At 43.7% G+C, this 14,840-nt stretch overlaps 1 protein-coding gene across 2 annotated transcripts in view; it reads right to left on the bottom strand.

Annotated features, from left to right (window-relative positions):
* The window catches only part of LOC147316645 (whirlin-like), a 70,945-nt gene extending 61,648 nt beyond the window's left edge, over window positions 1-9,297 (bottom strand). For both annotated transcript variants that reach the window (XM_086313188.1, XM_086313187.1), the window contains exon 1: window positions 8,226-9,297. In XM_086313188.1, coding sequence (XP_086169314.1) covers window positions 8,226-8,927 — 702 coding nt within the window. In that variant the 5' untranslated portion in view covers window positions 8,928-9,297. The remainder of the gene's footprint in view (window positions 1-8,225) is intronic.
* Between the last annotated feature and the right edge of the window lie 5,543 nt (window positions 9,298-14,840).

The raw sequence follows: 14,840 nt of genomic DNA on the forward strand, positions 1-14,840 counted from the left end.
TAACAAGCAAATGAACTTAGATAAGCTAATGAACTTAAACAAACCATAAACATCAAAATAAACTAAAACGCTGGGTCAAAAGACCCAGGATCGTGACAAAGAATATCATTAAAAACCCTTAAATGTGCCGTCTCAGTGCTGTTGAGCTGAGCACAGAGCTGCTGCATGCAGACAGGCAGTCCCTGGAGTGGAGCGGACAGGAAACATGCTACTTCTGTGGAACCATAAATCACACTTTCTAATAATTCAATTTGGGGAATTTCAATTTTATCTATACAACGCCAAATGCAACTTGAGACAACAACAGTTGCCTCAAGTTGCATTATATTGTAAGGTAAATAATGCAAAGAAAACAGAAAAACAAACTAACAATCATCTATGAGCAAGCGCTTTGGTGACAGTGGGAAAGAAAAACTCGCTTTGAACAGGAAGAAACCTCCAGCAGAACCAGGCTCAGAGAGTTTTTCCGGCGTCACTCTGAGACAGGATATTTCTAATTTTAGAGATGTTGCACAAATGGAAAAATCAAATCACTTTTTTATTGTCACATCACATGTGCAGGTACATTGGTACAGCACATGTGAGTGAAATTCTTGTGTGCGAGCTTCACAAGCAACAGAGTTGTGCAAAATACAATAAAGTAAACAAGCAAAATACAAGAATGGCTACATCTGAAACTAATAAATATATGTACAATATATAATAGTATATGCATTTCTGGATGTGTATACTAAATATTTTTCTACGTGTGTGTGTATGTGTGTGTGTGTGTGTGTGTGTGTGTGTGTGTCTACATATTTTACAAATTAAATAGAGTAAACAATAAATAAAATATATAAAATATACAGAGTTGAATATGTGCAAAACAGTGGCATTTATATACAGTGTGGAGTGCATAATGTTAAAGTTCCAGTAGTGAAGCTGAGGTGTCTATGACGTGTTCAGCAGTCTGATGGCCTGGTGGAAGAAGCTGTCTCTCAGTCTGCTGGTACGGGACCGGATGCTGCAGAACCTCCTTCCTGATGGAAGCAGTCTGAACAGTTTATGGCTGGGGTGACTGGAGTCCTTGATGATCCTCCCCGCTTTCCTCAGGCACCGCTTCCTGTAGATGTCTTGGAGGGAGGGAAGCTCACCTCCAATTATCCGTTCAGAGCACCGCACTACTCGCTGGAGAGCTTTGCAGTTGTAGACGGTGCTGTTGCCATACCAGGTGGTGAGGATGCTCTCAATGGCACAGCGATAGAAGGTCCTGAGGATGCGGGGGCTCATGCCGAATCTTTTCAGTCTCCTGAGAAAGAAGAGGCGCTGCTGCGCCTTCTTCACTGTTTTGTTTGTGTGTACTGACCATGTAAGATCCTCAGCCAGATGTACGCCAAGGAACCGGAAGCTGCTCACTCTCTCCACAGCAGCGCCGTTGATGGTGATGGGGGTGTGTACTTCTCTGCACCTCCGGAAGTCCACTATCAACTCCTTTGTCTTTGCGACGTTGAGGGTGAGATGGTTGTCTTGACACCAGTGGGTCAGGGCGCTGACCTCCTCCCTGTAAGCCGTCTCATCACCGTTGGTGATAAGACCCACCACTGTAGTGTCGTCCGCAAACTTCACAATGATGTTGGAGCTGTTAGTGGCTGTGCAGTCGTAGGTGTAGAGTGAGTACAGGAGAGGGCTCAGTACACACCCCTGTGGAGCACCAGTGTTCAGTGTGATGGGGGATGAGGTGATGCTGCCCAGTCTGACCACCTGGCGTCTGTCAGACAGGAAGCTAAGGATCCAGCTGCAGAGGGAGCTGCTCAGTCCTAGATCCTGCAGTTTCCTGTCCAGCTTCGAGGGAACGATGGTATTGAATGCTGAGCTGTAATCTACAAACAGCATCCTCACATACGTGTCTCTCTTCTCCAGGTGTGACAGGGCAGTGTGTAGTGTCAGGGCTATGGCATCATCAGTGGACCTGTTGTGGCGGTATGCGAACTGTAGAGGGTCCAGTGAGTCGGGTAGTGCAGAGCAGATGAAGTCCCTGACCAGCTTCTCGAAGCATTTGCTTACGATGGGGGTCAGGGCTACAGGTCGCCAGTCGTTCAATGAGGAGATGGTGGAGGATTTGGGTACAGGGACGATGGTGGCCATTTTGAAGCAGGCTGGGACTACAGACAGAGAGAGGGAAAGGTTGAAGATGTGCGTGAACACTCCAGCCAGCTGAGCCGCGCATGACCTGAGGACGCGGCCGGGAATCCCGTCCGGACCAGTAGCTTTGCGTGCGTTCACCTTCCTGAAGCACTTCCGCACATCCTCCTCAGACACAGTGTGCGCACTGACGTCATCCGCGGTGCGCACACTGTCCGGTCTCATGGTGTTCGCTGTGTCGAATCTAGCGTAGAATACGTTTAGATCCTCACACAGAGAGGCCGTGGTCTGCGGTGTGCTGGTTTTCCCTCTAAAGTCTGTGTTACACCCCGGCCTAGGCAACCGGAGTGCAACACGAAAAAAGTAAAAATAAAGGAAAAAAAAAAACACACACAAAAAACCCCCACTAAAGCTCACCACCAAAATCCCGAAACGAAAGTATCGACAAATCTATTTACAACAAACTATTTATTTACAACAAAACACCAAACTATTTACAACACGGGGGAGATCGCGACCATGACACACTGAAACACAGGGTTTAAATACCTAGAGGGAGCAATCAGGAAAATAGACAACAAGAGGGAAACACAGCTGGGGCAACTCAGAACTGACGAGACAGGGAAACGTAAACTGAAAAGACTAAGATAACACAGACTTTCAAAGTAACACAGGAAACACATAACAGTCACGCCAAAAACAACACACTGACAACACCGAAACGTAACATCTGTGATCGTGTTTAGTCCCTGCCACATACTCCGAGGGTTGTCAAACTGTTGCTCCACCCTGTCCCTGTACTCACGTTTGGCTGCTTTGATCGTCTTCCGGAGTTGGTAATGTGCGTGTTTGTAGTCCGATGTGTTCGCGGAGGCAAAGGCGGTGCTCCGTGCCGCGCGAACATCTCCGTTAATCCAGGGTTTTTGATTTGGGAAGGATTTAACTGTTCTGGATGGGACGTCATCTTCCACGCATTTCCTGATAAATCCGCAGACTGAGTCTGTGTACTCATCTACTGAAAACTGGTGGCACCAGTGTCCGGCAGCCTCGCCTCTGTCAGTGCGCCCCAGGGTGGCTGTGGCTACAATGTAGCTGCCATCACCAGTGTGTGAATGTGTGTGTGAATGGGTGGATGACTGTGTATAGTGTAAAGCGCTTTGGGGTCCTTAGGTATACAAATACAGGCCATTTATGTCTCAAGACAGCATCCTGGAGAGTCTGACCTCCATACCTCATTTAATGAGGATGAAATTCCAGGCTAGGATACAGTTATGTAAAAGAAGGAAGGGAGGCAGGGAGGAGGAAAGCATGTGTAGTGGTGTAAGTCAGAGAGGGTGAGCCAGAATCTTCTCGTGCACCTGTAAAAGCACACTGTGTTTACATGCGTGTTAGGTTTTCTGCCTGAATTGCTTTGGACACACAGGCAGCACAGAACATGCTCCACATGTCTTACGTTGTCTGCATGTCCTGGACAAATATTAACATAAATGTATAAATTGCCAAACTTTCGGCAACAAAATTAATTTCATGGCTGCAAAGTAATTGTAAGTTACCACAACAGCAGTAGGCATGCTGTTCAGAAACACTGGTGTTTGTGTAGCCATAAACAATTCAACTTTCAATTCTATTCAATTTTATTTATATAGCGCCAAATCACAACAACAGTCACCTCACGGTGCTTTATATTGTAACGTAGACCTACAATAATACATACAGAGAAAAACCCAGCATCTGTCCTCGCTTGAGAAGCTAGTCAGAAAGACACTCTAAGCCCCAGAGGCCTTTGTTTTGTGCGCGATCAATCATCTACCTGGAGCCCCGTTGCCGTCCAGCTGTCTGAAAAAACTATGTCGACCAATCATGTTAACATTATGTGTTTGCCTGGGTGCAGCAGTCTTTTGTCTCTGAGCCACAGAGAGCAGGTCCATGGTGCTATGTAAAATTCATTTCAAATTCTGTTTTGATAATAAATTGAGAAAACTGATAATTGGAGTGTGTTTGTCTTCTCTGTCTCATTAAAAAAAAAAAAAAAACCTACACCGACCATAAATTAATGTTCCAGTCTTAAATATGGTCAGTCTGTTTCTATTAATGGCCTACAAAGCACAGACCTTCAAGCTGGCAGTAAACAACCATCAGCTGGCCCAGCTGTCTTAGCTACTTGTTGGACAAACTGAAAAACCTTTGAAAGAGTCGTTGTAAACAGCTAACTGATGACTGACTCTCCATCAGGCTTCAGAACTCCAATAATATTATTATGACCTCTGACAGTGGACTCCGCTCTGTGCTTGTCCTCAGTGCAGCGTTCAATACTGTTGACCATAATATTTTATTACAGGCCTTTGTGTCTTTGAGTTACAGCAGTTTCTTGGCGAATGATGAAAACGTGACGTGCCGCCATGAACATGCCGTTTCACAAAACCTTAAAACCTTCGCCATTTATCATTAAATTCAAAACGTCTGACTTCCTGTTGGGTTTAACATGTGGCTCCAAGAGACTGTTTTGCATGTCTTGATATCGTACATCAGGCGGTCAGAGGATGGGCCTTATCTACCAAGCTACTAAATTTAATCCAGTTAGTTACCGAGTGCATCTAGAGGATAGCTGACCGATAGAGCCGAGGGAATAGACACTATCATTTCTGCAGAATCAATTGCTACAGACTTCCGAACTTCATATAAATATCAAACTTGGCTCAAGAACAGCGCATAAATAGCTTCGTGGAATGGGCTTCCATGGCCTAGTGGCTGCATCAAAGCCTTACATCACCAAGCACAAAGCAAAACATGCAGCCACTGGACTCTACAGCAGGGGATATGTGTTGTCTGCAGTGATGAATCATGCTTCTTGCATGAGTCTTTGCCAGGACAACAATACCTGTCGGTAAAATAAAGTGGAGCAAATGCACTTATATGTGACCCACAATGTTTTAAAATTGTTCCTGTGCTTCTGGGCTGGTTTAACCTTCGCTAGAGTTGAACCAGTCTTTGTGGTTTTAATTTAGTGGAATATGAGCTCGATGGAACAACAGAGTCCAGGACTGCAGTGTAAGTACCATTAAACAATGGATCTTGACAGTTCAGTGTAGAGTCTTGGCTCTAGCTAACAGATCTGCAGTTGTACATGTGATTGGAGCATGGATCACGGGTGTGGCTGTGGCATCAACTTCAAAAACGACAGGCATTGGTCAGAAAAAGTCACATCCTCAACACTACAGCAACAAGATTAGATCAAGCATAAGACCCAGCTCGTGATTGGATCCAGCAACCGTGATATTAACATAATCAAGAATTAAATACTGTCACATTTAGACTACTTTAGGCTACGTTCACTCTGCAGGTCTTGATGCTCAATTCAGATTTTTTGATCAAATCCGATTTTTCTGTCTGCTTCTTCACACTACAAATAAAATGCGACAGCAAACGCGCTCTAGTGTGAACGCTCAAAGTGGCCGCATGCGCAAAAGAAGACGTCACACACAACGCGCTCTGTTTAGACCCAGAGCAACAGTGTTGTTTGACTGATGGACCTTAAGACTTGTTTCGGACCTTACGTTTCCCAATTTTTGCTTTAAGTTATAAAGTTATCTACATTTGGTCTAATAATGATCCTTATTGCTGTTTTAGAGGAGCGCTGCTTCAAAGGATAGCTGCAGATTTCTGTCAGAATCTGCAGATTATACAGTACAAATAAAATGTTCACGTTTCTCCAACGTTGTTCCCAACAGTTTCACCGGATGGTCAGGAAGCGTTCGTGATGTCTTCTCCGGCGCTGATAGTTGGCGTCTGTCTTGTGTCAGTGACGTAAAAGACGGATTTAATGCGACGTGACCATCAAACAGCAGTCGCAGATTTGTATCGTATTCAGCACCACATACCAAAGTGACCCAGGTCTGATTTGAAAATATCGGATTTGTGCCGTTCACACTGTCACACCATGATCGGATAGATGGTCGCAGAGGGTCAGTAAAGTCGGATTTGGTGCGCTTTCGCCTGCAGTGTGAACGTAGCCTTAGTTAACAATTCAGAAAACTCCAAGATAAAATTATTATGTCCTTAATTTGGCCATACATACCGATTTGTGAAATTTTAGCTTCATATTTCAAATAGTTTGCAAGAGGCGTGTTTTTAAATGGACCAAATTCCAGCATGTTATTCTCACGTTTTAAACTCTGAAGCTATGTTTGAACATAAGTATCTCAAAAACTAAAAACTCCAACATGAAATTAATACAACTGAATAAGTATCTGTAATTTATGAAAATTCAAGCCGTCCTATGAAGCCTGATATTTGAGGACACACTAATACAGAAAAAAGAAAATCACATTTCAAACGACACCTACTGACAATTTCTGATTGGTATGTATATTTGTATTTTGCAATAATGCAAAATTAACCTTTTAGAATCATTTTTACACTCTGCCAGTGTGAGCCAGGTATACGGTCACGTTGCTTCTGAGCTGTTCAGCCCTTGCTGAAATGATTCACTAACCCTTGCACAGGCAGGTAAAAGTGTCCTTTTTTCTGTTAAACAACACGTTACCCAAGGCCTGAGCCATTTTACCTCCACACAAAAGAGTCGTTTCTTTTAGAAGATATCTGAAAGTAGAGTGCAATTCAAACTTGCAAGGTCATAAAATCATTCATCATCAGCGCATAAAACATGTATGCATAATAATTAAACAGTCCATTAACAGTCCATATTTGTTCATTCAGCTTAAGTAACTTTCCTCCTACATCTTTTCATCTTCCACAATGTGTTTCTGCTGCGTGAAGCAAGAACCAAAATCTTAGAATCTGGCAACTACAAGCTACAGTTTTAAAAGGTACAATGGATTTTAAGTGCTGCAAAGATTTATTTAATATGTTTTTGCTGTAAAGTTTGCACTTGGGTCTGGGTGTAATTTGTGTCCATCTTTCCACTAAGTTAGTTTTCAATAGCATACAAATTATTTTCATCCACATCCATAGGAGCAGGAGCTGGTCAAACTGGGGTCAGTTGGACCAGCAGTTAACCCATTACAGAATAAGTGACTGCAACCGAGATGGTGTAATCAAGAGTCCAATGTCAAACAGACGGAAACAACTCGAGATGTCAGAGATGAGCCAGCGCATTCTATGCTACATTTTGCTCTTATTTCATCCTGACTTGTTCTAATGCCATGCACAGAAAAAACTAATAAGGTGCTTGTTTGTCTGCATTTATTATAGAAACTTTGCTTATGCAAAACTGCCATGGAGATTTGTTTATTATAAACCAGCTGATTGCAAAAAAATCCAATGGCTGCTAAAGTGTTTTTAAAATTGATAAAAAAAAAAAAAAGCTCATAACATTTTTTTTTACTATAGCAACCATGCCCAAAAGGTTTTTACCCCGAACAGTTTTGTAGGTCTAAGCCTGAGGTATATCCATCTGAAGCTAAAATGATCTAAAACTGAACTAAACTAGATGTTAGAAATATTTTTAGATATTTTGAATTTAAAAAAGATCTAAACTAAAAAGCTTTACTAAACTGCATACTAGTTTAATAAAAAAAAATCTATGCAAATTGAAATCAAAATCTATAGCTAATATCTTTTGCTGTATTCTTTGGTAATGGGGTTAAATCTGTCAGCCTGCCTGATCAGGCTTCAGTGAATGATCACACAAAGTGTTGTTAGTACTGTATCTAATTTTAGATAATTGTGTGGTGAAGCACATTATCTCCACATGCAGTGTAGTGTTCCCTCAGAATTATCATCATCAAGGATTCCTGCTGTATGGATCATGAAATAAGAACTTCAGCCGGTCTACTTTACATTTTAGTTCATGTTGGTTCCCAGCCTGCAGCCAGATGTCAAGTGGTGTAGAAGATTAAAAAATAAAGAAATAATAATAAAAAGTTAAACTAGAGGTAGTTTAGCATTGGACCCGAGGGCTGGCACAGAAAGCAGCAGTGAAACAACGAGTGTGTTTTTAGGACAGCCGTGCATGGCCCAGTGCCTCCTTAGTAATGTGTGCTTCCTCTGCCTACAGCATACACGGTTTGAATCTGCACAAAACCTGCAGTGCACACACCACAACAGTCGCACTCATAAATGCCAGCATTTGCGTCAAGTCCTACCTTCACCGCCTCTATGTGAGTGACATTGTCAAACAGGATGTCATTAGCGGCCACTATCTGGTCCCCGACTCTCAGTCCTTCTCTCTCAGCCGATGAGCCTGGCTCCACTAGGGACACATAGATGCCTACGCCGTGCTCTGAACCACCTCGAACGCTGAAGCCCAGACCCTCGTGGCTCCTGGAGCGCGTGAGGGTCACTTTGCGCGTATCTCCAAAGGGGCCCACGCAGAACGGTGGGACCACGCACGCAGCGAGTTCAGCAGCTGCGCTTAAACCGTCCGGGCAGCCCGACGACGACAGGACCTGCTCAGGGATGGAACTGGCAGCTGAATCTACCTCACCCGCAAAGTCCTCTGCGATGCCGTTGCTGGGGATGAGGTCCGACTTCAGATAGAGCCCCTCGGACGTGTACTGATCGAACAGCAGCTGGTCGGACCTCGGGATGACCAGGCGCAACATGGGCAAGAGGTGCCGTTTGTCTGGCGTGTTGAGAATCACTTTAAGAGTTTGAACCAAGTCGAAGACGTTGCGCTTGGCGTGGTAAACATTGAGACAGTGGATGAACTGCTCTCTCTCCCGGTCATTGAGCAGAATATTGAGAGCTTTGTGCAGCCTTCGGACGTTAGTCGAGAGCCCACGGCCGCCCAAGACGATCGAGTTCAACGACGTGTTGAGCGAAACGCTCTCGAGGTCAGCGCTCATCCTACAACATAACAGAGCGTCATACAGATACGAGGTTTGACCGTGAATATGATCAAATTCACCTCAAGTCGGCACTCCCCCTTAAAAGTAAAACTTGAAACGCGCATCAGACAGTTTCAGCAAGTGCCACGCACACGATGTGTCACCTCGAAACAAAACATTTCCACAGCCGATGCCCGTATTCATCTGGCTCTGAACAAAGCAATATGTCCCCGCGTGTTTTATTCCATGCACAGCGCCAGCTCCACCGCCGTCCACGGAAAGCTCTCCTTATCAATATACACAATCTAACTGCACCTCATTCCAACATTTGATTCATTTTCCCTGCAGCTCGATCAGTTCCCCCAGCAAACTCAGCGCGCAGAGTGGAGCGCTGAACTGAACGCGCTGACCCTTTATATAGGAAATGACGCAGGTGCGCGCGTGTGTGTTGCTAAGAAACTGACAACACTATTCACCCTTATTTAAATTATTATGTTGGGCAATTCATTACCTAATATTTTAGGCCACAGTGTAGATGAGCCGACCTGATGAACAAAAACAGATCCCTGTTCTGTCCAATCGAGATTTATCCAGACAACTTAAAAACAAAGTGTAGGCTGGATCGTCCACATGCATATAATAGTAGGTGTCGACTTATCAGTCTTTAAGCTGATAAAGCAAATATCTCTCAGAGACATAACTAAAGCTTTTTCTAAGCAGCAGTTTATAGGAGCCTCCTCATGAGAGCAAGACTGTCTCACAAAACATTTGTGTTGCACTATTGTGCTGCTGAGGGGACACTGACAGCACAGCATGACTCCGTCCAGGTAAACAAAAGATCATAAAAGCCCCTTTGGCATGAAATCAGCCCCGGGTTCCCTGTGTGATCCTACAGAATAAATGTGTACCGCCTACTGTTTTCCACATAGTGGCTGATCACGGTAAATTTATTTATTTGTTGAACAGTTGTTTATTAAAATAGACAGCAATAAACGTTTAAGACATGAATAGAAACTTCCATTGGCTGACACTTAAAAAGAAGAAAAAGTCAATTTAACTTCTGGGATATTGATCTGGTCCATTAAGTAGCAGCAAGGGTCGTTAAATCGGTTTCAGCTGCTTCTGTGTTAATGAAATGAACAACAGAGAGACTAGAAGGACAACAGCAGGATGGCTGTAGCTCAGGGAGTAGAAGGTCGTCCACTAATAGGAAAGGAGGGAGCTCAGTTAGCCTTGTATAATATTCAGGCATTTTACAGAGAAGGAGACACAAATTGCAGTGTAAGTCATTCTATGGTGTAAATAATGTTAAGTAGTAATTTCATGGTAATTTAAGGAAAACCAAACAATATTTCCAAATCTTACAGTGTAAGCTGCACTTTTCAGGACACAGGCCATATTATGGAGTAACTTCATCTTGTTATCCAGGTGTATAATGAATATTCTACTAATCAACTGTCTTTTTATATGAAATACAAAATAACACTGTGATGAGAACTTTTCTGCCCTCTTATTTGATTTTATACATTGATACATACAATCAACCTTTGCAGGACTCACCTGAGCATATAATAATACAGACAAGGTGAGTTTCATTAACCTTTTTAATTAAAAACAAAAACATCAAACTGAACAACTGAACTTTGTGAGCGAGGATAGCACACTGAAGCTTTCTCCTTTCAAAGGACAACTGACAACAACATGAAATTAGAGTTTGGCACAGGATCCTTCTGTGACCAGTAAGAAAACAGGCCTGGACCCCTTTTTTCTTCAGAGCTGTCTTAATTCTTTGAAGGTCAGATTCAACAAGGAGCTGGAAACATTCCCCAGACAAGACATGAGATGCCATCTGAATACTAAATGTTCAAAGAACCAGTTTGAGATCATTTAAGATTTGTGATCACCATCTCCTGCTAGAAGCATCCACACCGACAAGATATTTTCCCACAGAGAATATTTTCACACATCCTCAGGGTGGTTATGGGGGAAATGCCAGCATATCTGAACAATCATGCAATACTCGGAGTCCTTGAAGTGACTTTTCTTTCCCATTCTTACCCTTGGTTTGAATATCAATAGGCTGTTTTGACCTTGTCTACATGCATGCAAACACACTGAGTTGTTCCTGAGGTCGTAGGTTAATGGCTCAGTGCTTGGTTAAAACATATTTACATACTACATTTACTTTTGTATGAGAGAAGAATGACAAAGTCAGAAATATTTTTTAAGTAAATGTTAGGGCATTACACTCTTTTCATTTTATGTCAACAAGGTGAATAGGTGAGGTGTTCTCTCAGTGACATAGTGTCCCATGTCTCTCTTGAAACTTAAATTCCTTGGTGTCTGTTTCATTATAGACAAAGCTGTTTTGACTCTGAATCCTGCCAGGGGATGGTGAAACAAATAATAAAACTCACGGCGTTCATTAAACCCTCTTCCCCCACAGAGGACTCGGATAGCTCGGTAGGTAGAGTGGTTGCCCCATGATCGGAAGGTCGGGTGTTTGAATCCACTGAATGGCTACCCTGAGGTACCCCAGAGCAAGGCACCGTCCCAACACACTGCTCCCCGGGTGCTGGATTGGTGGCTGCCCACTGCTTCACTGAGTGAATGGGTTAAATGCAGAGGACTAGTTTTCCTATGGGGATTAATAAAGTATACATTACATCATATTATCCCCCATGGAGGAACTTACAGAGGCAGTAACTGAAAGCTGATGTTGGATGACGCAGCTTTTTGAGTGGCAGAAAGTTGGATGACAAAGCGCTATAAAGCCAGATCAGCTCAATCTACGCTGGAGGCAGCCAGATTACAGAAAATGTCGAATCCTCACGTATTTCTGATCCCTCGCCGCTGTCTTCTGCAGAGTCTCTTGGGGAAGGGACGGCAGGGGAGAAATCTAGAAAGGGGGGGAGGAATTTCCATCTTTAATAAAACCAAATAGAACAAACTGTGCAACATTGAAACATTGAAATACAAATTACCAGGAAAAGTGAAGCCAGAGCTTGGACCTGAGTGAAGGGAGGGAACTGGGTTTGGGGGTAGGCGGAGCTCCTTCCACCTCTCTTCTTCCCCCCAGCTCACAATCCACTCCTCTGGGAGACCATCCCTTACTGACACTGCAATTCAGTGAGGTGAGAGATATTCCCCCTCTCCGTACGATTTCTCCTATTGTTCCTGTAAATAGTAAACAGACAGCTACAGGAGACCTGGACTCCTTCCGGATCCCTCCGGCTCCACAACTGCTACACATAAGTCCTTCTAAGTCCTTCTTTACCGTCATCCCATCCTCTCACTTCTCTTCTTCCCCCTTCAACCTCCCTTCCTGCGCCGGACCAAAGACAGGGGGAGGGGAAGAGACCTGGGAGGGTGAAAGCTATGCCTCTAACCTCCCATATGGATTTTGTCCAATAATACACAAAAGAGGCAATGAACCGGGACCAAAAGCCATTCATTAAATCAAATTAAAGGCATTCACTCTAATGTGTCGGCTTTTTTAGGAAACCACCAAAATATCAACCTGCAGTGACGGGTCCAAGAGCACCAACCAGAGTCGTCCTCCTGTAGTCAGAGCTCTGGATGACTGCAGGGGCGCCCCCTGGGGGAGGTCGGGGAATGGACTCAAATCCAAAGGGTGAAAGGAGCTCATGTAGAAAAAGGTGGTGGGAAGTGACAACAGCATGATGATAGCAAGGTCTGTGAGCCATAGTATGGCTGAGTACAAAGTGGCGGCGACCTCATCTGACCCCAAAAATATCCACCCCGCTGAGCCTCCAGCCAGACCCGCCTCCTCCCAGGGGAGAACCCGAGAGACGACAGAGGGTGAGAAGGAGAGACACAAAGGAAGAACAGTGAACAGGGCATAGGTATCATCCCAATTATCATAATGCTAGAAAGGGGAGGAAAATTATGGATTGGGAATTCTGAGGGAATAAACCAATTTGGTTTATTAAAACCAAGTCTTCATTTTGTGTTTCTTAAGCCATTCAGAGGTGGACCTGCTGCTGTGTTTGGATCATTGTCCTGCTGCAGAACCCAAGTGAGCTTAAGCCTGAGATTCTCCTTCACAAAGCTTTGGTAGACGGAATAATTCATGGTTCCTTTTACTACGGCAAGACTTCAGGTCCTGAGGCAGCAAATGATGCTCTTCTGAAATGTTGTGGTACTTTTACGCCAGATGTCATAGAGCAGCGGTCTCCAACCTTTTTTGCGCCACGGACCGGTTTATGCCCGACAATATTTTCAAGGACCGGCCTTTAAGGTGTCGCGGATAAATACAACAAAATAAAACTAGTACCTGTACCGAAAAAAAGAAGATTTATTCATAACACACGTGAAAAGACCCAGGAAAACCGAGTTAACAATAAAAACGATAACAAAATAACGCTGAAAACCGATAAAAACCCTGAAAACCAGACATTTCACACCTGAGCCTCAATTCTCACGGCCCGGTACCAAACGACTCACGGGTCCGAGGCCCGGGGGTTGGGGACCGCTGTCATAGGGCACACACCTTCAACTTTTGCCTCATCAGTCTCGTCAGAATATTTTCCCAAATGCGTGCGTGTGTGTGTGAGAGAGAGACGTGCTATGATGCATGATTGAGACATGGCACTGACAAAAAGACACCGACCTGCAGTTGGCAGAGCTGAAGATTTTCAGTTCAATGAAATTGACATTTTATTTGCACCAAATCACAGCATCAGTGGCCTGGAGGTGATTTATACTGTAAGATCCTACAGTAATATAGAGACAACCCGAACAATCAGATGACCTCCTATGAGCAACCACATGGTGACAGTGGGAAGGAAAAACACTCTTTTAACACAAAGACATGGTTAGACAGCGTGTTTCTAATATTTATAGGGGTGAATACAATAACCACAGTTTTATCTGAATTTAGAAACAGGAAATTAGAGATTATTCAGGCTTTTGCATTTTTAAGACTTTCCTGCACTTTAACTGGTTTATCTCCTCTGGCTTCACTGATATACATAGCAATGAAAATATATGCTGCATCTTCTAAAGCTGCATAAGGGCAAAATACAGTATGTGTACATTTGGATCAAGGCCTGCTTTTGGTATATATGGTTATTACGTCGAGTTCTACAAGAACTTTTGAAATGTGATTACTCCCCTGACTGATTTGTCAGATCATGTTAATCTTTCGAGCGCATTTCTGAGTGTCAGGACTCAGATCAGCCGAGGCTCTGATCGCCCCTGATTTTGCTTGAGACCGATAGCAAAGCTCAGGGTACAAGCACAGTAGTTTTGCAGGTGTCTTTGACAAGGCCGTGTGCTATTTTTCACAGAAATCCAAAGAACACCACACGAACCACAATAAACCCTGTGTTACGTTTGTCACAGCAACATTTTGAGGTGTGTGTTGGTTTCAGCTCCACCCCAGCTGTTGCAGACACTGACTACACCTTGTGTTCCTGCCTCTGCTGTAAGCCGACAGTCAGCATGTTGTGGGCTGGTCTATACCGCTGGAAAAGGTCAACATTGAGATTCACCATCTGAAAGGGACTGATGCTCGGTGCCATGTAGAGTTGGGTTAAAAATCTTAAGTTTGGGGTCCTCCGGGTGATCCACAGCTTTTGTATCATGTTTGCAAATATCGTAAATGTGTATCTTCCTCTAAAATCAGCGTTAGATGCAGGAGTGGAAGTTCTTTTTAATAAACGGTTTGTTATAGAGACAGATAACAGAGCTTTTGGGTTTTGCCAAGTTTGGTAGAAAAAAAAATGGGGGGGGGGGGGTAATATGATGTCATCACTGTACTTGTACTTGTCTCTCTCATGTTTTCAACTAAGGCTTGTTTATATAAATCTACATATATGTCTGTGAACATGTGTATGCATGCATACTGTATACATGTGAAGAATCATGTGATGCTTTGCTGTATGGCGGGCAGGATGCAGGACCCCA

Source organism: Aulonocara sp. 'chitande type north' Nkhata Bay, linkage group LG12 (genome assembly GCF_057382095.1).
Source record: "Aulonocara sp. 'chitande type north' Nkhata Bay isolate Kocher_YH1m ecotype deep benthic linkage group LG12, A_spYH_male_GT1.1, whole genome shotgun sequence".
Taxonomy (NCBI): domain Eukaryota; kingdom Metazoa; phylum Chordata; class Actinopteri; order Cichliformes; family Cichlidae; genus Aulonocara; species Aulonocara sp. 'chitande type north' Nkhata Bay.